We start from the raw sequence: 26,747 nt of genomic DNA on the forward strand, positions 1-26,747 counted from the left end.
AATGTATACCTATAAAATATACTTTAAATACATAATATATATACAAGGTTTCCCAGAAATTGTGAATAATCTGAATTTTGATATGATTCTGATACGTGCGTGCGCGCGAGAGGGGGGGGGGGGTCAGTCATCTCCCAAATTCCCATCGCCATGGCCATCGCCCCAAAATTATTCCAAACGGCTCGCGAGCCGCGTCTGCTGTAGACGCGGTTCACGAGCCGTCTGCCGTTTTCCCACTTTTTCTCGCATTTGTGGACATCACGTCCGCAGTTAGTGTCCTATTTCCGATCTTTTTCTTTACATATTGTGCTGCCTGATAATGTTATTCCTAAATTACCATAAACAACGTAATTTCTCAGCTTTTTCTGAGAGAATTTACTTGTACTATTTTATTTATTTATACTTCATTAATTGTACAAACATGGACAAAGCAGAAAAAAAAGAACAATATCACAAAAAAGCATCATTTGTACAAAAGGCAGCCTTATTGCTGAACAGCAATCTCTACCAGGCAACCTGGTAGGCAAGGAAATGTATGAAGGTCGTGGGATAGCGCAAAATAAATGATTATAATATTTTACCTATACCACAGAATACATAATAGTAGCTAAACGCTACCTATACTATCGTCTTATATGACATCAATATTTAAGAAATCAGATGACATGACAATTTCATAATAACTATCTTGCCGAAGATAAGGGGTCAAGGGATTTAAAAATTTCTAGTAGATTTGTAGGTAAAATTTCTCCAGACACAACAATTATGTTCAAAAACTACAAAGACATACGTGATGTTGTTTCCTTATTGGTATATTGTCCGTATGAAAGAGCATACCTTTTGAGTAAAGAATCAAATGGAGAGTACTGGATACCGTCTTGTAAAACTGATAAAAGCTGCTGGAAAACCACGGCGCACAAGTTACATTTTGAGGTGAAGTAATAAATAATTTTAGTTACTCGGGGTAGTAGACATAGTTATGTTTTTGAATTTGTTTATGACTAGATTTCCGCCCGCGGCTTCGCCCGCGTTTTCAAAGAAACACGGGCATAGTTCCCGTTCCTGTGAAATTTCTGGGATGCAAAGTACCTAGGCTATGTGTTATTCTGGGTCTTCAGCTACCTACATACCAAATTACATTGTAAGCGGTTCTGTAGTTTTTACGTGAAAAAATAACAAACATCCATCTATCCTCACTAACTTTAACATTTATAATTTTTTGCAGTTGCAAATGCAGTGAATAACAAGAATTCAACAAATCTGAAAGTTATCTTCCTAATATGATAAAAGTTTTTCGTTTCAGTTATTTGGCATGGATTCATCAGCCCAGTGTCACCCGCTGCGGGTCTACAAGATCTGGCTCCCTAACCACACCCTCACCTGTGTGTACCATGCTGTGTATAAAGTTGCTATTAAATCAGACGTAAAGAAGAGGGTTAAGCATAGAGCGGTAATTGTTCTCGGATGGTATATAGATAGGGAGGCGAAGAGGGGAATTTTCTGTAATACTCGAGCGTGGCAGTTTAAGATATGAGAGATACCTTAGACCTAATAGAACAACCTTGTTAACTATTTAGCTCTATATGTAGTGACGCGCGCCTAGGATAGACGATCAGATTAGTAAAAAATTATCGATAGTCTGAAATACTCGAGCGCGTCAGATTAAGATATTGGGGGTTGATTTTAGTGTTTTAAGACTAAATTTAACTAATCTGACCATAAGTCCTTGACGCCGCCGAGTTATAGGGTCGCGAACTTGTAAAAAAAAACGTTAATCCGGCATTCTCGAGCGTGATTGTTTTTATTTTTATTTTGAAGAATATAATCTAAAACTTATTAAAAATACAAAATCTGCCGGTTTCCGCATGACCGGAAGTCTGGAGGAGCCATTTCATCTTCCGAAAAACGCGTTGCAGCATATAAGTCGCAAACTTTACTTTTTACAAAAAAAAAGTTTAAATAAACAGAAAAGGTAATTTTATTTTACAAAAAAAGGTCTCTTTTCATTTTTGTCCAAAGTTAAAACTTTTTTTACTTGAAGCATCGTAAAAACTCAAACTCCCGGTTTTTTGTGTATATCTCGAAAACTGAGGGAGTTAAGAAAAATTGATATGAAATAACGATGATTAAAAAAAAGAAACCCACAAACCTTTTTCGGTCAGATTAAGAGAACCCACCAACATTTTTGTCAGATTAAGAAAATATGCTTTCAGGATACCGAGATAAACCTCCCCTATGAAAATCTGACGCGCTCGAGTATTTCAAAAGGACTCTTTTTTTCTGCATTTTCAAAAATTCATCATAACTTATCGTCATGTCGTAATCGTCAGTTTTTTTAAGGGGAGCTTCCTTGGGGCCTACTTAACACCCCTTCCGAAAATCTGACGCGCTCGAGTAAAATTTTTTTTTTGTGCATTTTTGACGAATTTATATGCCTAGCCCCACCACGCAAACCGGCAGATTAGTATACCGTTGTTATCAGAGGGACTTGGGGCATACGTAGTATGAATATCTGACGCGCTCGAGAATGCCCAAGTTACTGTTTTTTTTTACATTTTTGAAAATTCGTACACGCCAAACCCACCGCTAAAATGGTTTTTACCATAGAAGCTTTTCTTTTCGAAATTATTTTTTCTTTCGATTTTGATAAGTCTCGACGACGCCGTTGAATTACGCCATTTAGCTACCTCGCCTCCCTATCTAATAAATTTGGAAGGAAGATTTCCTCTTTTCTTTTTTTTACGGTTTTTCATTCATAGATTATGCTTAGATAATTAATAACAATTAAGCTTGTCCGTACGATAAAGGTTTTCATAGAATAAATAATTAATAATATGTAGTTGAATCAGGGTTCGTTTATATTAATTTTTTAACATTGCGGATGCTTCCTTAGATAAAAAAAAGACGTGTGGCACTCGGGGACTGCCGCGGCCGCGGTAAAGCTATTGCATAGCATGCCTTCAAGCCACACCTCCGTGCCCGTCGGAGTGGGGAGCGTGAGGTTTTTCGTTACGCAATTTCTGGATTCGGTCCCCGCGCTCAAGGCCCGCGATAGAAGCTATGCAATAGCTTAAAAATCGTCTCTCTTGTTATAAAACAAACTAACAAATATATGTATAACAAAGAATTATTCAGGGTATAAGGAATCGACTGCAATGGTTCACAATGGTAGAACTAGAGCGGTTACGAGCGCACACCAACCTTCGTAGTCCGGAGTTGGCGATCTTCGCGCAAATGGCCGTTGGAGATGTGCTACCGAAGGACTTGGATGTTCTTGTTTGTATTTTATTTAATACTAAGTAACTAGTAACTACATAATTTAAAAATATATTTTATAAGTATAAAATCGACCTTAGTGGTGGAGATTGGAGGAGGCCAGTGGCCAATATACAAAAAGAAAGTAAAAAAAAAAAACTAACTTAATTTAAAGAATTTCTTCCACTTAGGTACGTATTTTATTTAGGAATTCGAGCCGGGTATCCTAGTGGAGATTTGCGAAGACAATATACTGCTTGGTGTCGAAGTAGCGGCTGGAGCGGTCGCGCTCGCGTCTCCGCATTGCCAGTTGTTACAAGCTGCTAATTATTTGAAAGAAGGTTATTCAATGAATTGAGTAGAACCTAACAAAAACATTTCATTTTTGAATCAAACAAAACATCCTTTTAAATTTCTATATGTATACCTATAACATCAACGTTTTACTTTAAAATAAATTAAAATTATATATACGGTGTAGGTACCTTCTTGCTTTTTTATGAATGCGTAGAAAATCTTTAAAGTTTTTTCGTACAACTAGCAGTAGCAGAGAATAAAGATGTGGTAAAATTTTAAATAATTTACAGATCAAATCCGCTTGTACACAGAATTCATTTTGCTAGTGTATCCAGCATTATACATGAGCCCGTATATATTTACACAGTTCATGCAAGACTTGGGCTGGCAGAAGTCACAATGTTCCAATTTATTCAGGTAACTTTCATATCTAAAGTATGTAATTCCTAAAATGTAGCTTTTATGCCCTATTCGTTTGTTATCACTTAGGCATGTTGTCGTTAGATTGTAAAACCCGTCCGATTGTAATCTTACGATGTTTACAGTTTAACGATGATAGGTAGGTAACGTTGATTTTGACGTGGCAACGTCTTATAGTTCGATAGCGCCGGCTGCACGCACGAAAAAACATGACTCATGCGGCGTTACCTCGCTCTGAGGCGTTCGGCTTGAAGTGCAAGCGAGAGCGCGGAACGAGCGACAAAGAAGCACAATCGGACGTTGTCAACTCACGTTCAACTATCGTCAGTAAAGCGACTTTACAGTCTACAGACAACGAATTTTTTTTTTTTGTAAATAATCAAAATCAGTGGGAGAAAAACATTTGCCTAGTTTAACTTATATGCAAAATTAAAATCACTATCCTAGTAGTTACAATTAACATAAATGTTTAATTATCAATTGATAGGGCTGCAGATATATCAGGGAGAGGTGGACTATCCTTTCTTGACTTGATGCTGTGGTCAGCTGCTTTAGAACCCTTCACTCAACATAATGGATCACCAGCTGAATTGAGATGCAGATATATATTCAGGTTTGCATTAAAAATAAAAGATAAGGTAATATTGCTAATCATCTTTATTGTAAGTACAATATGTTATATTGCTATTTGCTAACCACCATCATTGTGTTTAGTCTCCAAGTTAGATGTTTGCAGTATCTTTTAAAAATCAATAATAATTACATATTCAAATAAATAAAAAAGCACTTGAAAATTTGAAGTAGGTAGGCTATAAGTATAACAGTTATGTCCTCAAAAATACTACAAAAACAAATATCTTATACCATGAGATCATTTTCAGAACAAAGTATATTCTATGAATGTTCTATGTTCAATACATAACGATAGCACATTGTTTTTGCTATTGCTACAGATTATATAATACTTTACTTTTACTATAAATAAGCAATAGACGACGAGAAAATTGATACCTAAATAAAATTATGATATAATATTATGTACATAAAATATATTCTCGTTGTTATTTTTTCAAGGCATTTTCCCCAATTTCTCGTAGATATTTCGATAGCAATCGGGATCAGAAACTAGAATATCAAGAATTTAAAGAGTTGATGAGTGCTGCTCGCGCGGCTAGAGAACTGCCGGTCGATTCGCTTAGTGTTGCCAGGGATACCGATGTTTGTCTTCGGTTAGTATTATTTTTAATTTATTTAAGTAGTTACTCGTATATATTATTTATTGCATATATCACCGTTACATTGAGAAATTCGTTAGATTGTAAACTAACTCGCGAGTTCGCGCAACTGTGGTTACATCGTGATCGCAAGGAAATATTACCGACCGTGGATCACATTTTTCGACACCTTGCAGTTACGCGGGTTAAATTATAATCTAAGTCTTGACAATTTTTCGGTAACATGTATTATAAAATACACATAGCATATTTGTAATGTCTATTGGTATAATTATTCATTACAGTCTGATGTTTCGAGCACATTGTAAACTACATACGTCATAAAGGTTTTAAAAGCTTTATGGCTGTGCCCGGTATCAATCGCGGACGCTTACTAAATACTAACCCGCGGGCAAAAGCAAGTATTTCCACGGCTCATGTCTTATTCTAGTACATTACTGCCAACTATTATCTAGATCCCTTCAGTGGTTTTCGTGAAATAGAAACAAAAATAGGTACATCCATCCATCGTCATAAACTTTCACATTCATATACTATTAGCACAGCTGATAATTTAATACTATACTACTTAGTAGTAATTAAACTAACTTCTCAAGACAACTAGGCTTACAACCGAACTCTCAGCTGCCAATAGCGGAATTTCTTCGTGCTGTAAGTGAGTTGCGTATACGCGGCACGAGCGCCTTGCTACGATCCCCGAAGAGTACAGCTGGGTATTTGATTGATTTACAGTGAGTATGGTTAAAACGGTTAAAACATACCTATTATGATCAATTATTTTCCTACACATAGAGAAAAAAAGTCTAATTCCCAATAGATAGGCTGTAGGTAGATATAGGCTTAATAACTTCAAAATACATAATATAATAGCAGTCAAACACTAAAAAAGCCATTGTCACAGTAAAATATTATTTTGGTGTAAATATTTTCAGTGAGCGAGATCGTGAGATGGCTGTAGCAACTGCTTCTAAAATTATAAATGACCACGGTAATAAAATATAGTTGTTTTTCATGATTTTTGTGCACTCAGTTAGGAAATTATTAATCTTTTAATACAATTATATCTAAAATATACTGCAATCAGTTTAATCATAATTTACCATTTACCTGAAAATGATGACTTGACTCAGGATACATGATTTTTCAATTACATTTTTGGTCCAATAAATAATCGAAGAATACATATTAATTGGAGCTAATTCTACCCACGTTTATGTAATGTCGTAAAAACTAAAATGGTAAACCGTTAGATTATAATCTCGCAACCTTTCCTTCACATATTTTGGGAAAGTAAATGCTCGGTAATCGGTATTATACATAACTGCAATATATTCTTATTATAGTCTAACGAATTGCGAATGCGTTAAATTGTAAGCAAATATTACGAATCGCATCCAAAATACCAAATCTAACAGTGTTTAAAATTTCACGATGAAATATCCAAAACACTCAAACATTTTCCAGTTTATGAAAATTATTGACTTGAACACGTTTTCTATTTTATTTATTCAATAATTTAACTTAACTTCTTGCAACCACCATACAGTTTGTGTACCAGACGCATCATCCCACGCGGTAGAACTGAGTTCCATAACATCTGTGCGCCGCAAAGACTACTCGCTCGCTAACTGCGTGGTCAAATTGCAAAAGAAGATGCCCCCTGAAATGCAGCAATTGACTAGTTTTGACGGTATTTCTCAAATATTTATTTAGGTTTTTTTACTTCTTCATTTTGGTAATTAAACATTCGAGATAGACACATGAATTAACATTAAATATTGGTACAGAATCCTACACATATACTAGCTTTCCGCCCGCGGATTCGCCCGCGTTTTCAGAGAAAACCCCGCATAGTTCCCTTTCCGGTGGGATTTCCGGGGTAAAACTTATCCTATCTCTCAAGTTGGATCGAACTGCACATGGTGTGCGAATTTTATTACAATCGGTTAAGTGGTTTAAGAGTCCATTGAGGACAAACATTGTGACACGAGATTTATATAGTTACATATACATATTAAGATTAAACAAAAAATATTTACCTACATTGTTATACCTACTTAACAAGGCAATAATTCGGTCGAAACATCAACTAAAAATAAGAAACAGGCTATAATTCACAATATTAAATAAATAAAAAAACTATTTTATTTTAATTTTTCTTGCAGAAGAGACCATTACCAGTTCCACAGCTCACCTAATTTCTTCTTCTGTCAATTCTATGGACTTCCTTGGAGCTAATTCTACCCCTGTGGAAGTATTCGCATCGATTCACTATTTCTCTTTGCATTTTGATAAAACTTCACATGTAAGGAATAGGTTTTGTAGGTACTTTTGTAGAAGTAGCTATAAACTCTCCTATTTGACATTAAATTTTTTTTTTGAGTACATATCGAAGTGTCGTATTACACACACCTATTTGTATAATATATCCTTGTACCTGTGCATAAAAACTTTACTTGTCCCACGAAGAATGCCAAAGAAAACAAGGTAGTTAATTAAATAAATAAGCACCTAGATAGTGTTCTCAAATAACTTTCAGCGTCGCGTATCCGGTGGAGGTTCCACCACCGCTACCAAATCCGCTTTCAGCTGGTTATCACCAGATGAGGAAGTGGCTCTTGGTAGTCTTCTACTAAAGATGGCGGAAGCTGTACGAGCTATATGTTCTTATGAGCCTAGGCTGTTGAGGCTCAGTTCGCCTGTTTATGCGATTGGTGAGTTTTTAAATGGTTGAGTAGCTTTTTCGGGATATTTTGTTTGTGTGGTTACTGTGTGCAAGATTTTACATTTTAGTGTTTAAGTAGATCCCATTACAGCGAAATTAGTTCAACAGTTTTTAGCATCAAAACATTTTCACAGCTTACATAGATCTTCAGATTTTAATAATATCTACTTACCTTCTAATTGAATTAGTACACGATAGTAGTTACATAGTTCGTTCCAAATAGTAAAAAAAGTTTTGGATGCATTAGTGGCTACAAAAACTATAAGTTCTGAAAAAAATAGTCCCCTTCCACAGCATTTTAACATTATAAATCTATGGGCCCTTTTACAGGTGACTTACACGGCAACCTGCCGGCCCTATTAGCAATGGAATCTTCCCTTTGGCCCACGGGAACAGCACTCGTCCCAGCACGGCTACTATTCCTAGGGGACTATGTAGATCGTGGGGCATTCGGGACGGAATTATTGGCGTATTTGTTTGCTGCAAAGCTACAAAGGCCCACGGGGGTGTATTTGATAAGGGGCAATCATGAAGCCAGGGATATACAGAAGATGTTCAGTTTTCATACGTGAGATATGATACCTACGTAATAAAAAAGTGTTCATTTAAAATTTATAAATTACCTATAATCAATACGACAATGTGATCAGGTTAAAAATTTCAGTTAGTGATTTCTGACTACAAATCACATTCAGTATTCATATAGTAGAAACTAGTGAAAGTACCTAGATAATATTTAATAGGGAATTCTTTAAATGTGGTAATATATGAAGAGCATAAAACTATTATAGCGACTTTAAACTTTTGCTCCCTTGTTCCAGGGAACATTTACCAGATAATTCTCATATCTACTCTTATGTCGAGTATTTATTATGCCTATAAAATAGTGATGCAATATGTCTCTTATAATCTTATATTAACCTTTTATAGGGAGTGTTTAACGAAGTACGGCGAGGTAGAAGGGACCAAGATATGGAGCGCCATCAATCAAGTGTTTGACGTGCTGCCGCTGGCCGCTGTCGTCGATGATAAGGTTCTTTTGAAATTATATGCAATTTTGTGATACTGTTTATTAATTGTGTATGGAAATAGAAGAGTGGATTTTAAATGAATTAATATCACCTGCACCCATTGTCAATTTTCCATCATATTATTATAGATATAAGCGTACGTTTATAATCTCGCGGGATATAAGTATTCCGCAAATCTATAATTAATGTTTACAATTCAACGATATTTAAAATTTTGTAAAAATATATATATTTTATTGTTTCTCTATGTGGTAATGCCATAAAAATGTTTCTCAATACTGTAATAGGTATTCTGCTGTCACGGTGGTATTCCACCACCGTGGGTATGTCCGCTCATATCTGCGATAGACAAGGTGCCGGTGCCGCTGCCCAAGCCGGCCGAGCAGAGCTCCATAGCGTGGGAGCTGCTGTGGAACGATCCCATCAGGTGTGTGATGGTTTTGTTTATTGAAGTGAAACTTCTTTATCGGGGTTGGAAAAAAAATTAGTGTAACATTTTTTAGTTACCACGCGTGATTCGGCGTATTTCTGTAAAGTTGCATAGAGTAAATTATTTTTTGAAAAATAAGGTCATAAAGAAGTTTCATTTCTTACGTGTGTAGTGTGTACACTAGTACACGCACACATTTTTGTTTAATTTTTATTACGAAGCAAACCCACATGCCACAATACGGTCGATATTTGTAGTATTTAATTCCTAGCATGAGCGCATACATTGCGCGAGTGTCTGTGCGCATGTACAGTTACGTAACTAATAAACTATGTATTTACAATTAAACTCAAATAGCAAATAATGCGTTGAATTGTAAATGACTAGATACAGTTCAAAATTTAAAAATTTGCTAAATAACTAAACCTACGACCTACTTAAACAAACGAAAAATAATACCTACTTTTTTTTTTATTTGTATTTCAAATTTCAAATTTCAAATTTATTAAATTGTAAACAATTTGGTGCAGCTTACAACTTATCGACAGTTTACAATCTCACGAAGTAGGGTAATTGCGCTGGTTTTCTCCTCCTCCTTTCAACTCCTATAGAGTTGCCAACTTTGTGAGGGGAAATAAATATTTTGGAGCACCCTTTCTTAAAAATATAATATATTTTTTTATTACTTATATAGTCTTCTTTAGGATAATATTAAGTGAAAATAAACGTTTTGACGGATCTTTTAATTTAAATTATTTTTTGCAAAAGTCATAATTACAGGACTAAGAAATGACATACAACAAGTAGAATTGAACGCGTAGAAACGGCTGAGCTAGGCTGATCGTCAGGTTTTTTTATCCCAGATAACTTTTCACATACATGATACATCCAACGTCCCAGGCGCTGGCACCTCATCTGTGACATTCAAAGGCAGTACTAAAATGTCATCAAGGCTTACCACTGAACCAACTTCTAGGTAACTTCCTGTTATATATTTTAAAATAACGATATGGAGTTACAGTCTTCAGTTACGTTCAATGGTGGTTGGATGGTTTCAACCTTATCAGTACCCAGTTCTATATCGCGTGGAGTCGGGCGTCGGCTGTATAAGCTGTGTGTCCTCAGATTCTTTCAGTAAATCTGTTACAGTAAAACTGGCTGAGTTTGATAACACCTGTGAACTATCACGAGAACCGTTTACGGTACTGTTGTAGTCGGATTCAGTGTCTAATGATAATTCACAAACATTAGTCTCCACAGGCAGTGTTTTTTTAAACAGGTTAAGTTCTTTCATTAGTACTCCGTAGTTTACTTTCTTGTTAAGCAGCGCAGTGTTTAATTGCTTAAGTACTTTTTTGGTAGTAGCTACGTCTGCTCTACTTATGCCTGTTTCGGGAGTAGATTGTCTTGTGTTTATATTTTGCATTGTATCGATGACACATTTAGTGTAATCAAGCGCATTAGGGTCAAAGGGGTAGAGCCCACATCTTTTAAACCCGTTTTGGATATAGGTTGCAAGATTCGTTTCTTGCAAGGTTTCTGCAAACAATTTGCAGAAGTTCGTTTTAGTCACTGTTTTATTAATATTTTCTGGCTTCATTAAAAAATTTCTGACTGTATTCTTCCAGCTTGCTTTGAGTGGCGCAAATACACTTACGTCAGCAGGCTGGAAGATATGCGTCGTGTTGGGCGGTAGGGCATATAATATTATATTTAACTGTTCACATATTGTGCTTAACATCAGAGATATATGTGATTTGTGCCCGTCAACCAGCAAGAGGACCGGTTTTATGATATTATTCCGTTCAAGCCAGTTATTGAAATTGTTGGTGATGTATTCAAAAAATACGTCTCCCCGCATCCATCCTGACTCGGACCTGCCCAAACACCAATCAGGTGGCATGCTCTTCACCACTGCCTGTGGTGGTTTTACATACGGAAATACCACGCATGGTGGACATACATCTCCATTAGCATTGAAGGTTACAAGTACGGTTAGGTTGTCTTTTTCGTTCCCCTGTTTAACTTGATGTAAGCTACGGTAACCCCTGGGCCCGAGTACTTTGCCAGTCTTCGGACACAGCGCAAAGCCACTTTCGTCGCCGTTAAATATGCTCGAAGGACGGTTAAGAATGTCTTTTTGATTTATCTCTTCCAAATACGTCTCGAGACCACAGAACCAATTTCGAATGGACTCTTCGCTTACTTGAGCTCTTGCCTTATTAATACTTTCGGCGAATAGGCACGAAATTTGTGGGTTTCTTTTCAAAAAGTTAAGATACCATTTTTGGCCAGGTCTACAGTCTTTAAATTTATTAGGAATCGACGAATCTCGTACAATTTTTTGGACAGAATCTAAAAGTTCCTGTTTTTTAACAGGAAACCCGCATTTTGATATGTTAATCAGCCAATTAACTATTTTCTCTTCACCATCAGTCCCTAATACGGGATCTGGCCCACGTTTATTCTTCAAAATATCAGTTGTTTTGCCGTGTATTCTATCGAGGACCGTAGATTTAGGAATCCCATAATCTCTACAGACTTGTCTTACTGATGCCTTATTTTCCCGAATTGCCGTTAAAGCCTTTATTAAGGATTCTTCAGTGTACGCAGCGGTTTTTTTTCTAGATTTGTTGATGCCATCGATGCCATCTAAAAACAATAAGATTTTTCTTAGGATAAGTAGAATAAAAAAATACTGCCAAAAAATCTAAACTAGATTAAGGATTAGATCCGCGCGCGCGCTACGACTAGATACCGCCCCACCTAAAAACAATAGCTCCGTGAGTGCGGCAACTCAGTTCTGTAGTGTGTGTAAGGCAATTTGTAAGGACGCTAGTGTGTGTGAAGAATTGTACTGCCAGCTACATAAATTTTACCTCAGAAATGGGAAATGGGCTATCTTGGAAAGAAGTTTGAAAAATATTTTTATTTCATCTTGGCCTTGCTGGGAATCGAACCCATGAACATGCGACTCAAATCCACTTGCGATGCCACTATACTATAGTCACAAAGGTTGTTTAAAAGTAAAAAAAGCGGTAATAAAAAAAAATAACACATATGAGTCAGTTAAACAAGGTTAAACAGAAATAAATTATTGTTATTATCCTTTTTTATATATGCGTTAGTAATAGTATTAAAGGTACGCCGAATTCGGTGTACTACATATTAGTTGCCGCATTTTTCAAGTACGACGGCGGTATCTAGTCGTAGCGCGCGCACGGAGACCAATCCTTAATCTAAGCTTATAACAATAAAGATCATTTCGGGAGAAACTATTCAGTATTTTATAGTTCCGTTAAAATAAAATGACCTTAACAAATATTCAAGTAGCTGTTTGAGTTTCCGTCCACTTGGACGAAAACCAAATATTTTGAGAATTTGGTAATCTAGTATCCGGCCACTTAATTTTTCGAAGAGTATTATAAAAAAATTAATATGATAAATAGTAAATACTTATAATTTTTATAGGTATATAATCATTTTATATATAATATCATACTAATAAATAAACATAGGGTCATTGCGCCTGTTCGCGTCCACCTGCCTATTCGCGTCCATTTTGCGGACATCTTTTAGAAAATTCACGAAAATAAGTATACTTTAAGTAAAATTGTGATAAGAAAAATTTCCGATAATACCTCAATGTATAAGAGACATGCAAACATATTCAAAATATGCCTGCGGACCGCCTATCCTATTAAAAAAAAATATTTAATTTTGGCTATTAAACGAGAGAGCTAAAATGCGCGGGATTTTGAGAAAAAAATAGTGCGCAGCGTCGCGCTTGACGGTAAGTATCTTATTGTTAAATGTGAATTTTTGAATATGTAACTGTTTCTTTATTTTACTAACAAAACATGGAATAGTATGGATTATAAATCAACTTATTTCTTTTACAATTAATAGCAAAAATAAGGTGGACGCGAATTGTACAACTTCCATTTTGCGTCCACGGTGGGCGCAAACTATAACCCTTAGTGCAAAACAATAGAACATATTGCGTCCACATTGTTTTTCATTACGTAGCAATGAATTGTTTGTTAAAATATGTAATTTAAAATAGATTGTAAATTTTTGACTAAGACCACATTCAAATTAGCAAATTTTTATGCTATTTTTTACTTTGATATCCGTCCGTCTGTATATCCGTTTGCCGGTCTGTCTTTCTGTCAAAACCCTTTTTCTCAGTAACGCGTGGAGGTATAAAGCTGAAATTTATATTGAATACTCAAATCTGCGGTCCCTCGAAGCAGTGAAAAAATCAAACTTAGAAGCCAAAGCAATGAAAAGATACAGCCGTTTATGCTGCAAATTTTCGCAAATTTCGACATTTGAAAGGGAATCAAAACCTACAGGGTACTTTACGTGAATACAGCCACTTGAAGTTTGGTACGAAGCAACGTCTTATAGCACAAATAAGGGAAACATTGAAAAAATAATCATTTACAGTTAAAACAAATGAAAAATACAGGATGATACGGAACCCTCAGTGTGCGAGTCCAACTCACATTTGGCCGGTTTTTATTAAATAACTACTTATATTCGTAAACAAATAATTTATTAAAATCTAATTTTTATTTGCATTTATCTGATAAAATATCACCCAATACACTCTAAATTCCTTTTCTAAGCTGGTGGACGCGAACTGGTCCACGGGTGGACGCAAACTGGAATTTTTGGACGCGAACTGGGTAAAACGCCTAATTCTGCTATTTGTCTAGATAAATAAAAACCACATGATAATATTTCCAACACAATTGAAAGTAAATCTTAAAAAAGACTATGTAACGAACACGTTACATAAATTTTGCGTTGAAATTTGTTCTGGAACATTTTTATTATCTACTTCAAACTTTCCAACTGCACTAAGTGGACGCGAACGGGCGCAATTACCCTACGTAAGTACCAAAAACATTACGTAAACTAGCTAAAACAGTGATTTAACTAACCATGAACTTTTCTCGCCGGCACTTTTTTTCTCTCGCGCGATGACATCACAGAGCAAGTAATATAGGATGATATTTGCAACGCACGGACAAAGAGAATATTATAATCACTACGTTTTACGCACGGTCCACGGATGCGAAGCGGTCACTGACACAGATGACAGAGCAAGTACCTAAGTAATATGTCACTGGACACTGACGTTAATTTTTTGAACTCGCTTCTTGTCAAATCAAATTTTCATGTTGGTAGTACTGTTACATATACATTATGGAACGCAACAAGTTCAAACTTGCGCGGGAAGGTAGGTTTGTATTCACGTTTTACGCACGTGATTGCAGCAGGTCAGTCAAATGGACGAAAAGTAAAACTGGACGGCAAACCAGCGCAATAAGTAATAACCCTATTATATTGTAAAATGTAAACTAACAGTAACATACAGGAACTCAAAAATAACAGCGTCTCAAGCGCTTGAGCTAGCGGCGAACGAGGGCTTTGCCGTTAACAGTAGGCGCGGTACAGCGCACGTGTTCTCCAGCGGTGCGCTGCAGCGCTTCTTGTTAGCGAACCAGCTGTCGCACGTGCTGCGCGCGCACGAGCTACATCAGAATGGGTTTATGGTGCGCGTTTTTTTTTGTTTTTAGATATTGAGATATACATATGGAGACGACACCGCCTACATCACTTATGTTCCGCTCAACATACGCCATATGGCGTAACTGCACGCTCATTTTTTATTTGTTTTAAAGTGAAACGTATCAAATATGCCTTCGTGTGTGTTACGATATTGCACAAATAATACAAATAATACGGAAAAGTGCAAAGGAATCACTTTCATCGGTAAACTGTACCTAACTAGATAATAATTTTTAAAACTTAGTTAGAGCAAAAAAATGGCGCACAGATTTTGTTCGTGGTGTCACCTCCATACGAAGTAATATTATCTCAATGTTTTTAGAACTATTATTTTTTTATATACAGGGTGTCCCAGAAGTCGACGTTAAGCTGAAATTTTCTGAGAGGTAATGCCACACCAGTTATCAGAAAAATTGAAAAAAAAATTTAAGTCATGTATTTTTGAAGTTATGGATTTTTTTATTTTATTCCAGAAAATGTACACCATGTGATGGTTTTTGCATTCCTGTTGCTACAATTATTTACTTTTTGCCAATTTTTTTTCTCTTACGTCATCCCGAATAGTGCTTTATGTAACCTGTGATCCTAAACCCTGTGCCGATCACTCCAACTTGTAGGAAAATCACACTTTATGGAATGTCTCTCTCCATCTTATTTAAACCATGCTGTGGTCATTAGGAACGCTTTAGGTACACTAGAATCGTTTTTTGTAATTTCAAAGAAATTATTAAAAACAGACTTTGTTTAACAAAAATATTTTTTATGGCCGATCTAAGATATAATGGAATAAGTGTAATACCTCGTAGAATCCTTATTAAATGCGCTAACTTTTAAAGCTACTTGCCAAACTGGAGTAGTACATTTTTTTTTCAGGACGATCAGTTGAAGTAGTGCGAAAAATTAATTTTGAAATCTTGGTACGGTATAAAATGACATTTTCCTACAAGTTGGAGTGATCGGCACAGGGTTTAGGATCACAGGTTACATAAAGCACTATTCGGGATGACGTAAGAGAAAAAAAATTGGCAAAAAGTAAATATTTGTAGCAACAGGAATGAAAAAACTGTCACATGGTGTACATTTTCTGGAATAAAATAAAAAAATCCATAACTTTAAAAATACATGACTTAATTTTTTTTTTCAATTTTTCTGATAACTGGTGTGGCATTACCTTTCAGAAAATTTCAGCTTGACGTCGACTTCTGGGACACCCTGTATGTATTTTAATATCAAAATATATTAAAATCTCGTGAGAACAAATATTCGATACCTAGGTAGTTAATAATCTCGCGAGTTAGTATATAATGTTTTATTAAACTTTTATGTTATTAGAGACTGAGGCTATGACTAGCAAGAGAGCCTGGAGAGCCAGAGCCATATTCCATCTATACTAATATTTTAAAGCTGAAGAGTTTGTTTTTTTGTTTGTTTGAACGCGCTAATCTCGGGAACTACAGGTCCGATTTGAAAAATTCTTTCGGTGTTAGAAAGCTCATTTATCGAGGAAGGTTATTAGGCCTATAGGCTATATATCATCACGCTACGACCAACAGGGGTGGAGCCACGGGGGTGAAACCGCGCGGAGCAACTAGACTAGTATTATATAATCTAAAGGTGAATTAAAGATTTATTTTATTTAAAAGAACATAGGCTAGAGCAGCTTTATTTCTCAACTTGGATCCTTTATCAGAAACTGCAGCCATGGTTCAGTTTCACTCGATCTTTATCTTTTTTGTGGGATATCATGCAAGCTTTAATAAGCATTCAAGATAATACATAATTAAAAAACCAAATAAAATACATTTATTTCAGTGTCAATTCAACGGACGACTTGTATCAGTATTTTCATCTTCACATTACTGCGGCGGGAACAACGACTCCGGTGTAGTACTGCTGGAGGACGGCAAGTTACGGCTTATCAAAGTTACCAGTGAATTATGAATAAATTATTATTATTGTTTTGGAAATGTATTTTTATTTCATTGAAATATTGCCCAGTTTTGTTAATAATGAAATTTAATTGCTTAACATAAATAGGTACGTCACTGTTATGCCTAGTGATATATTTTTTTTTATTACCTAACTACCTCTAATTAAATCTAACATCAATATTCTGAATGTGATTTGTTTATATTAAACTTCAAAGAAAAACCCGTTCCCGTGGGATTTCCGGGATAAAACCTATGCTATGTGTTAATCCAAGTTACCCTCTATCTGTGTGTAATTTCATTGTTATCGGTTCATTAGAATTTGCGTGAAAGAGTATCAAACATACACATACATCCATCCTCACAAACTTTCGCATTTATAATAGTAGTCGGAAGTCGGATAGGTACATTAAAGTAGTAATAAAACTCCAAAATTATTTTCAATTGTTTTATTGTATTAGAAAACTCTTAAATACATATCTGGGATGCTGGGACTGCGATGTATTATGATTATCTCTAGGAGATACCATGACAGAAATAATTCATAACAAAGGTAAATTAAATACCAAAAAAAATAACATTTTCTAGTATAAATGTATAAAATTGCGTCACAAAGAAAAAAAATCAATAAAATGTTATATTTTTTATACTTTATTTTACGCATTTGCGCAGCAGCCTTCAATCATCTTTCTATTGGCGCGAAACAAGCGAAATCATCGATTTTTAATCTGTCATGGTACGAAACATATTTTTAATTGGAGTCGCAACGGAATAACTTACACATATATTAAATACGAATGTCCAATTACAATACTATGCATTTTTTTAATTTCACAAAAATATTTATCACGTCTTTATAATATGCATTGTTTATTATTCTATCGATTTTCTAATAAAGGTGATAACTTTTTTGTGAAATTCCTACACGGCAGTTTGCTTATCTGAATATGTTTAATATAAAATTTGACGAATTTATTTACGTTACATTGAAAGTAATTATTTTTAATTATGATCTAGTTTGAATGTCACACAACATTGATATGACTAATCTAATATTGTATGAATGTTTTAAACTTTCCAATTCCTGTGTTGTCATGTAATATCGGTCTTTACGCGTTAACAAATAACTTTATATAAATACTACATTGAACTGAAATTCCCTATATTCTGATAAGCAAACCGACATTACATTACTTACAACCGAATTTCTACAGGTTGAAAAGTTTGTTCCGAAGATATTTACATTATTAAATTATCTTAAGCTAACAGTATCTAGCTGGAACCGATATTCAATGATTCTATTTTACAAATAAGGGACCGGCCGTATTTGACAATTCATTTGACGCAGTTTAAACTTTAAACTCTCACATCAAAATCTACATTTATACGTTGAGATAGAAAGCATTTAGGCCGGTTGCAGAGCTTCACCGACCATCAGTGCGTACGTCAGTCGCGCTTGTCATATGTATGGAAATTCATAAAACCGTTCATAGCTAGACCGACCATTCGCACGCGTATTTCCATACATATGACAAGCGCGACGGACGTACGCACTGATGGTCGGTGAAGCTCTGCAACCGGCCTTAAATAAGAACAATTTGGCAAAATGCAGGGAAATATAAGGGCTTAAACCTTCACAGAAGACTCTAGTCCTAGCAAATTATTGTGCAAAAACTAACAAAGCGTGTTCTTTATACATATATTATTATCTGAAGAACATGTATTCAAAGTTAAGCCAAGCATAAGCCAAGTCACGGTAATTCTGTCAATAAATTGATTATAGACCCATATTTATTAAAGAAAAAAGTCAAAATTTATATGCAAGTGAAATAAATTTGAATTTTACTGCATAGACGCACAAAGTATACTAAACTCGGCAAAACATCGATAATTCACTATAAGGCTAGTTGCAGAGCTTCACCGACCGTCGGTCCTGACGATACGCATCAACAATGTGTATGACTATGACACTAATGCGCATGACAATACGCGTGCGTATGGTCGGTCTAGCTATGAACGGTTTTATGAATTTCCATACATATGACAAGCGCGACTGACGTACGCACTGATGGTCGGTGAAGCTCTGTAATCGGCCTAAGTTATGGATAAATTTATAGTCAACATCAAAATATCTTTTTCTGTACCTAAAAATAATATTCATAACATTCTAGAGTAAAATCATGTTTACGTTGCTTGTGAAGTTTTAACATTGCAGCCAACAGTGTCTTTTTACTTAGGGCATGTGTACAAGTAGAATTTATCGAATCTGAGATTGTCTGATCAACGTGTTTGTGGTTTTATTCTTATTCCTGTTAATATGTCTATGGGTTTATAGCTCATATCAGCAGCTTGGCTTGCAGTATTTCTAGTGCGTATTTTAGGACATGAGCACAAGCTTTAAGGCTAATTCATGCTACACCGTGTACTTTATGTATGAAGTAATTCATGCCTGAATGTGGCTAGGCCCGGCCATGGCGTTGAAATATGTATAGATATTGTTTCATTTATTTACCGGTTCCGGCATGGTGCAACATGAATCATGCTTTGTTACTAATTCAATTTGCTCAACCAGATTTTAACATCCATGGCTGATATCTTCGTATCACTATGTATGTATTCACTGTATTCTCAACTAGATTCTTCACAATATGTGTCTAATTCTTCCGTCCATGGCCGTCTTGTATCATTTATAGCAGCAGTTTCCCCTGTATAATCTCCAGAGCGGCCTTTTTCCTGAGATATGGCATGTTGGCCTGTGTGAAGGTGTATGGCGCGTCCCGGCAGGTGAACTCCGCGAACGTGCACGAGAACATGCCGCAGTCGCTGCCGTTCATTTGTTGCGGGATGTCCTGCAAAATGTTAATCGTTACTATCTTACTCTTACTAATATTATAAATGCGAAAGTTTGCATATTTGTTTGTTTGTAATTGCTTCACGCAAAAGCTGCTGAACCGATTTTCATGAACTTTGGTACACAAATAACTTGGATTAAAACATAGGGTAGTTTTAATTGAAGCAGCAGGCGAAAAGCTATTATGTATATTATAATCGTGACTGTTACAGAAAACATTAAATATCTATAATATAAAAATGAATCCCAAAATGTTGGTAAGCACATAACTTTAGAACAGCTGAACCGATTTATTTAATTCTTTTTTTTATTATATTCCTTGAAGTACGAGGATGGTTCTTATGTAGAGAAAATGTGAATATGTACCACGGGCGAAGCCGGGGCGGACCGCTAGTTACAAAATAAATTTCTCCAATGTATTTTTCAGATTTGAAATTTGTTCTGGTGTATTAATAGAAAAATAAAATCTTAGTCTACTTTATTTAAGGAGTAATGTTGTAATTACAAAATTTCCTTTCAAATAGTCAAATCAGCCACAGATAACCTTTATAGATAAGAATATAATTTAAATATTTTTTTATTGCACACAGAGAACAGCAAAAAACAATATAAAAACTCAAACCTTCAAGTTTTCAGTCTTCCACCCGCTATCGTCAAACGGCTGTCCCTTCTTATCCTGATGCTCGTCCTTCAAGTACTTCAGTAGGGCATCCAACGCAGCCTGGTTCCTGCCACCCATGCTGTCGAGGTACGAGATCTTCTTCTTGCGGAAGTCTATGAGACTCATACACCAGTGGACGCCCAAGTGGATTGGTACCACCATGATATCGTGGGCGAATATGTCCACCTGGAATAAGGCAAAATTAATTAATTAATTTATTTATTTAAATACTTTATTGTACTGCCAACAAAAATTACAAAAAGAAAACTTATACTAAAAGAAGTCACAGCACAGATGGCGGCCTTATCACTTATAAGTGATTTCTTCCAGGCAACCAACTAAAAATGTGATAACATAATAGAAAAAGGAGGAGGGTAAAAAGTATACGCAAAAATTATGTAATATAATACCAATAAAAAAAATACTAATAAATATACTATAAATACATAGATATATAGTAGATATCATACATATAAATACGTATATACCTATAATTATAAATACATACTAGATAGGGAGGCGAGGTAGCTAAATGGCGTAATTAAACGGCGCCGTCGAGACTTATCAAAATCGATAGATAAAATAATTTCGAAAAGAAAAGCTTCTATGGTAAAAACCATTTTAGCGGTGGGTTTGGCGTGTACGGATTTTCAAAAATGTAAAAAAAAATAGTTACTTGGGCATTCTCGAGCGCGTCAGATATTCATACTACGTATGCCCCAACTGCCTCTGATAACAACGGTATACTAATCTGCCGGTTTGCGTGGTGGGGCTAGGCATATTAATTCGTCAAAAATGCACAAAAAAAAAATTTACTCGAGCGCGTCAGATTTTCGGAAGGGGTGTTAAGTAGGCCCCAAGGAAGCTCCCCTTAAAAAAACTGACGATTTCGGCGTGACGATAAGTTACGATGAATTTTTGAAAATGCAGAAAAAAAAGTCCTTTTGAAATACTCGAGCGCGTCAGATTTTCATAGGGGAGGTTTATCTCGGTCTCCTGAAAGCATATTTTCTTAATCTGACAAAAATGTTGGTGGGTTCTCTTAATCTGACCGAAAAAGGTTTGAGAGTTTCTTTTTTTTAATCATCGTTATTTCATATCAATTTTTCTTAACACCCTCAGTTTTCGAGATATACTCAAAAAACCGGGAGTTTGAGTTTTTATGATGCTTCAAGTCAAAAAGTTTTAACTTTGGACAAAAATGTAAAGAGACCTTTTTTGTGTAAAATAAAATTACCTTTTTTGTTTATTCAAACTTTTTTTTTTTGTAAAATGTATCGTTCGCGACTTATATACTGCAATGCGTTTTTCGGAAGACTAAATGGCTCCTCCAGACTTTCGGTCACGCGGAAACCGGCAGATTTTGTATTTTTAGTAAGTTTTAGATTATATTCTTCAAAATAAAAATAAAAACAATCGCGCTCGAGAATGCCGGATTAACGTTTTTTTTTACAAGTTCGCGACACTATAACTTGGCGGCGTCAAGGACTTATCGTCAGATTAGTTAAATTTAGTCTTAAAACACTAAAATCAACCCCCAATATCTTAATCTGACGCGCTCGAGTATTTCAGACTATCGATTTTTTTTTACTAATCTGATCGTCTATCCTGGGCGCGCGTCACTACTTAAAGAGCTAAATAGTTAACAAGGTTGTTCTATTAGGTCTAAGGTATCTCTCATATCTTAAACTGCCACGCTCGAGTATTGCAGAAAATTCCCCTCTTCGCCTCCCTATCTATACCATAAGTAAAATAAATACATACATACAATACATATCGTAATACATGTACATAATATAATATGTATAAAAAGGCAAATTACAGCGAAAGAGAGATCATGAGCTAAAATATACTATCCCAAGTCAAAAGCAAGATTCAGGTAATGACTTCTGACAAGGCTTTTGAATGTGGATAGCGTTTGGGCTTGTCTGATATTTATCGGCAAGGCATTGCAGAGGTTAATGGCAGTAACCATAAAGGAATCGCCATAGAAGTGTGTGCGGTGAAAAGGAATACTCAGAACAAGCCTATCCACAGAACGACGAGAATAATTTTCACAATGCAGGAAGTTAAATTTATTTTTGAGATAGGAAGGATTTAATCCTTCCTTTCCTTCCTCCTTTCTTTTATTAAATAACTAGCGGTCCGCCCTGGCTTCGCCCGTGGTACATGATTACGTTTTCTCTACATAAGAACCATCCTCGTACTTCAAGGAATATAATAAAAAAAAGAATTATCGAAATTGGTTCAGCCGTTCTCGAGTTATGCGCTTACCAACACATTTTGCGATTCATTTTTATATATAAGATTGACTTTATTACTGTGAATGTTGTTTTTGAAAGTATATTAAGTATGATGTATGATTATAAAACACACCAATATTTTAATAATTTAAGTATACAAAATAGATAATATTTACATTTAAGATATAAGTTTTATAAAAAAAGAAAAGTACTTTGTGTGAAAACTAATTAGTTTTAGAGAATTATTTCTAAAACTTACAGTCAATTTTGTTTAGTCTTATCTATTTATATGTTTTATTTCACCTTGCTTCATTATGAGTTTATTAAAAAAATGTAGTTTTTTTTATAAATATTAATAATTCGATCACATACCTTCCTCGTCCACCTTCTCAACCCTGGTTGACCAGACTGCATCAGCTTCGGATAGAAGAACGTATTAGTAGCGTACACTTTGGGCAAGTCCTTCCGTTCCTCGCTCCTTTGCATCAGCAGGTTCATGTAGAAGTTGATCACTTCGTCATTCAGCCAGTTGAGGTCGTGGAGTGTTTGGAGATCTCGTCTGTAAAGTTTTTTTATTCGATATTTCATATGAATAATAAGACCTTTAACATAAACTTTGGTTAAATTATAAATTATATCTATACTAATATTATAACGCTTATAGATATAAAGATGAAGAGTTTGTTTGTTTGAACACCCTAATCTCAAGAACTACTGGTCCAATTTTAAATATTCTTTCGGTGTTTTGGATAGCCCACTCATCGAGGAAGGCTATATATCATTATGCTATGACCAACAGGAGCAGAACCACACGGGTGAAAGCTAGTGATATTATAAAGCTTAAGTTTGTTTGTTTGAACGTGCTAATCTCAGGAACTCCTGGTCTGGTTTGAAACATTCTTTTGATATTAAATAGCCCATTTATCGAGGAAGGCTATAGGCTATATATCATCAAGCTACGACCAATGGAGCACTGCTGGTAAATCAGCAGGGCACAACTAGTCTTTTATATCTATTATGTCACCATAAAGACTCACTTAAGTCTATTAGTTTATGTTACGGATTAAAAAAGCTTACCTTGTTATCCTTAAATTAAACTTCTCAATAAACACTTGTCCCGCTGGCCCCGGTCCCAAGGCTTTATTAACAAGTTTCTCTTGTTCAGCCGTTAGAGGAGGTAACTCCACAGTCGGCTGCTCTTCCTCTATCAAACTCTCAGCTAACACTAAATCATACTTCAACTTTGTCCTTAACCGCGCTAAAGTCTGTTCATGGTTCACTTTAGATATAATATCAGATTCTCGTCTCACATCTTTTAACTTCTCTTGATTGTCTTTCTTCATTTTCCTATATTTTGCGTCTATATTTTTTAACCAATCACTAGACGTGACCGATTTATCCTTGAACGATTCACGCAACGTGTTGACTGGCTCTATTCTAATTGATGATACTGTGGATGTTTCTGATTGAACTATATCTACATCTGAGTCTGAAGAATTTATAGACGCTACAGTTATGGGATCATATTCTCTAGTCACTTCATTGTCTTTACTATTCTTTAGGTCTTTTTCTATCCTTAAGATTTCATTGAGAGAACTCTTCTGTGTTTTCCTAGTAAGTCTAAATGATGCGGAATCATCTGCTAAATTAACAATATCAACAAGTTTCTTTGAAAGTATTGGTTTATCTGATGCGTGATTTTTAATTAGCTCCATATAATCATTCTTTGCTTGTATATTAAATAGTTTAGATATAGTAGCATCTGTGTTGCCGTTGAGGTTGTGATAATTCTTGAAACGTGGATTAATCGTTGATCTCTCTTTAACCCAGTTTGGTAGAGAAACATTTGGTGCTCTTTTGTATGATTTTGTAATTCCCGTATTGTGCCTAAGTACACTATATGACCTTGGGGACAGGCTGGATTTCCTGTCATTGACTTTCTCGTATAGTTTATATTTGGCACCATCATTGCCCACAAAATCGGTGACATCACTGTTTTTGGATACGAAAAATTTATAAGGTTTCCGTGGTGGAGGAGTGGATATCTTCTTCACATATACTACATCATCATTGCTCTCATCATCCAAGTTCACATATAATTTTGTTGGTTTTGATTCCGGTTTTGCTTCTACTAAGGTTACCTAGAATAATATATTATGATATTTTTGATAAAATTAATTGTTATTTAATTAATTTTATCAAAAATAAAAAATTATATATAAATTTTATTGATATTTTTCACGACAGCTGTAATAAAATCCGCAAGTATTTAAAGGAATTATTAATTATTTTGTTTACTTTTTATTTATTTATTTTTTTTTGCTTTGTATACCACATAGTGACTTGACTCATTAATCATGTTGTGTTATCCTGTAAATGTTTGTCACAATTGTCTTTTTTTTTTGTTATATTATGTACCCTAGCTCTAATTATTGTTGTGACTGATGTTGGATAACCTAAATAAATAAAAAAAAAAAAAAAAAAAATTGCATATTTGATTAACTATGCTGCTGTGGTTGGAAAATTAGGTTTAAATGGGGATATCCAAGTTATGCTACTAACTAATATAACATTACATTCATCAATTTCCTTGTATATACAGTTAGAGCATCTTGGTATAGAGCAATATTTATTTCAACAGTAATACTCAATTGCCATGTTATAAGATCAACTTGAAATTTGATACATATTGAGGAATTTTAAGAATAATAATAATCTACCAATTAGTAGCCTACCTAGTAGTAACCTACTGCAACTGCAGTGTTAATCAAATGTACAGCCAAAAATGCATTGTTTTGGAACAACTAAAATAAACAACAGGAAAATAAGGATAAATGTGGATATTTTAGTGAAAAAATTTATATTCTTGTAGACTATGAAATTATAATTGTCATGAAAAATATGTATTTTTTTGGTTTTTATGGCATTCAAATGCTTTATAAATATAAATTTATAAAGAATAGAAAAAATTCGATCACGAGGCAGGACTCGAACCCTATAATGTAATATAACCCTGAAAAATATAAGCATCATGCATATAACTTAATATGAATACTAAATTGAAAGATTAAAGTATAATTTCACATATCTATATACCTCATTGTCATCATCATCATCATCGTCTAGAACAACAGCCCTGACCATGGGTGCTGGAGTATGCACTCTGGTTTTCCTCACGGGTGTGAGAGACCCATTTTGCCTTCCAACTAATTTTATTGGCACTGTTCTCACACGATTTTCTTTATTAATACTTTCGTATGGTGTAGATGTGCTTGGATGTCCATCTTCCACTTCAATAGGGACGTATCTTATATTCTTTAACCTTTTCTCTTCCAATAAATCTGTAATTAAGAATCCATTACAAATATGCCGATTTTAAGTGTAAGGCACATATAGAATTGAGATGTAATACCTTTTGACGACATCACTTCAGGGAAAATAGTTTTCTTCATTTGTTTCAGTCTCTTTGGGCTTTCATCATCAGACGGATAGTCATCATAATCCGACCTACAAACAATATTGTTTAGCCATACTATTACAACGTAAATTTTAAGTCGTATATACATTACGCACTTCCAAAACTTAGCTGCTACTGATAATGGTATTTTTAACATTTTGACGATGTTTGTTATAGAAATTTGTTAATTCTGCAACGACTTTGCCGCCATAACTAAAATATATAATGTTGTAAACAAGAACTGTCAAAGCCATACCTTTGTCGTTTTACGTTTATTCTTATTTCTGAATCTCTATCACCCCAGCCCAGCAAGCTACGGACGTACGTCAAGAGGGTATTCATTTTTATTAAATTAACTCGCCCATCACACTGTAAATATGTTATCAGATCTTAGAAAACAGTAAAACACAGACGCAAGCCGTACACAATGACAGCAACATGAAAATTGAAATGTCCTCGAGACACTTCGAAGTTCGAATTCGACAGGTCGACATCTTTGCAAAAATACAGAATATACAAAGTGAAAGCAGATTAAAAATAGCATCGTAGACATAATCATCGTAGATAATATATCACTAGGAAAAATATTCAGGCCATTAACCACACACGCACACACAAGAAATTCTCATTG

At 35.0% G+C, this 26,747-nt stretch overlaps 4 protein-coding genes across 10 annotated transcripts in view; 1 reads left to right on the forward strand and 3 right to left on the reverse strand.

The window, feature by feature from the left end:
- The window catches only part of LOC123706345 (long-chain-fatty-acid--CoA ligase 4), a 562,712-nt gene that overhangs the window by 49,310 nt on the left and 486,655 nt on the right, over positions 1–26,747 (reverse strand). The gene's annotated exons all lie outside the window — the stretch shown is intronic.
- On the forward strand, positions 710–16,917 carry LOC123706030. The gene is made up of 17 exons (XM_045655157.1): positions 710–933; positions 1,304–1,450; positions 3,136–3,276; positions 3,464–3,596; positions 3,843–3,969; positions 4,460–4,585; positions 5,070–5,201; positions 5,804–5,938; positions 6,140–6,195; positions 6,754–6,897; positions 7,373–7,512; positions 7,747–7,921; positions 8,263–8,500; positions 8,863–8,965; positions 9,251–9,390; positions 14,783–14,960; positions 16,789–16,917. Exons 1-17 carry the CDS (start codon positions 766–768, stop codon positions 16,915–16,917), a joined length of 2,412 nt encoding a protein of 803 aa, XP_045511113.1. The 5' UTR covers positions 710–765.
- On the reverse strand, positions 10,149–14,499 carry LOC123706349. The gene is made up of 2 exons (XM_045655580.1): positions 14,346–14,499; positions 10,149–12,045 (listed from the first exon to the last, which is right to left on the reverse strand). Exons 1-2 carry the CDS (start codon positions 14,389–14,391, stop codon positions 10,457–10,459), a joined length of 1,635 nt encoding a protein of 544 aa, XP_045511536.1. The 5' UTR covers positions 14,392–14,499; the 3' UTR covers positions 10,149–10,456.
- Positions 17,339–26,579, reverse strand: LOC123706346 (sentrin-specific protease-like). 2 transcript variants are annotated; one of them, XM_045655570.1, is made up of 7 exons: positions 26,373–26,579; positions 26,072–26,166; positions 25,756–26,000; positions 23,737–24,800; positions 23,032–23,218; positions 20,378–20,602; positions 17,339–19,753 (listed from the first exon to the last, which is right to left on the reverse strand). In XM_045655570.1, exons 1-7 carry the CDS (start codon positions 26,456–26,458, stop codon positions 19,592–19,594), a joined length of 2,064 nt encoding a protein of 687 aa, XP_045511526.1. In that variant the 5' UTR covers positions 26,459–26,579; the 3' UTR covers positions 17,339–19,591. The 2 variants fall into 2 exon arrangements, with proteins under 2 accessions (XP_045511526.1, XP_045511527.1); XM_045655571.1 differs by lacking the exon at positions 26,373–26,579 and adding an exon at positions 26,233–26,346.

The sequence above is a fragment of the Colias croceus genome, chromosome 3, assembly GCF_905220415.1.
Source record: "Colias croceus chromosome 3, ilColCroc2.1".
In the NCBI taxonomy this organism is placed as follows: domain Eukaryota; kingdom Metazoa; phylum Arthropoda; class Insecta; order Lepidoptera; family Pieridae; genus Colias; species Colias croceus.

Coding starts and splice junctions, on each gene's coding strand:
- LOC123706030 (XM_045655157.1), top strand. CDS start 766: ATGTTCAAAAACTACAAAGACATACGTGATGTTGTTTCCTTATTGGTA. Junction 1,451..3,135: donor AGAGGGTTAAGCATAGAGCG/GTAATTGTTCTC, acceptor AGAATTATTCAG/GGTATAAGGAATCGACTGCA. Junction 3,597..3,842: donor TGCTAATTATTTGAAAGAAG/GTTATTCAATGA, acceptor AATAATTTACAG/ATCAAATCCGCTTGTACACA.
- LOC123706349 (XM_045655580.1), bottom strand. CDS start 14,391: ATGTCATCGCGCGAGAGAAAAAAAGTGCCGGCGAGAAAAGTTCATG. Junction 12,046..14,345: donor GCCGGCGAGAAAAGTTCATG/GTTAGTTAAATC, acceptor TATTGTTTTTAG/ATGGCATCGATGGCATCAAC.
- LOC123706346 (XM_045655570.1), bottom strand. CDS start 26,458: ATGAATACCCTCTTGACGTACGTCCGTAGCTTGCTGGGCTGGGGTGAT. Junction 26,001..26,071: donor TGAAGTGATGTCGTCAAAAG/GTATTACATCTC, acceptor TCTTAATTACAG/ATTTATTGGAAGAGAAAAGG. Junction 24,801..25,755: donor ATGATGATGATGACAATGAG/GTATATAGATAT, acceptor ATATTATTCTAG/GTAACCTTAGTAGAAGCAAA.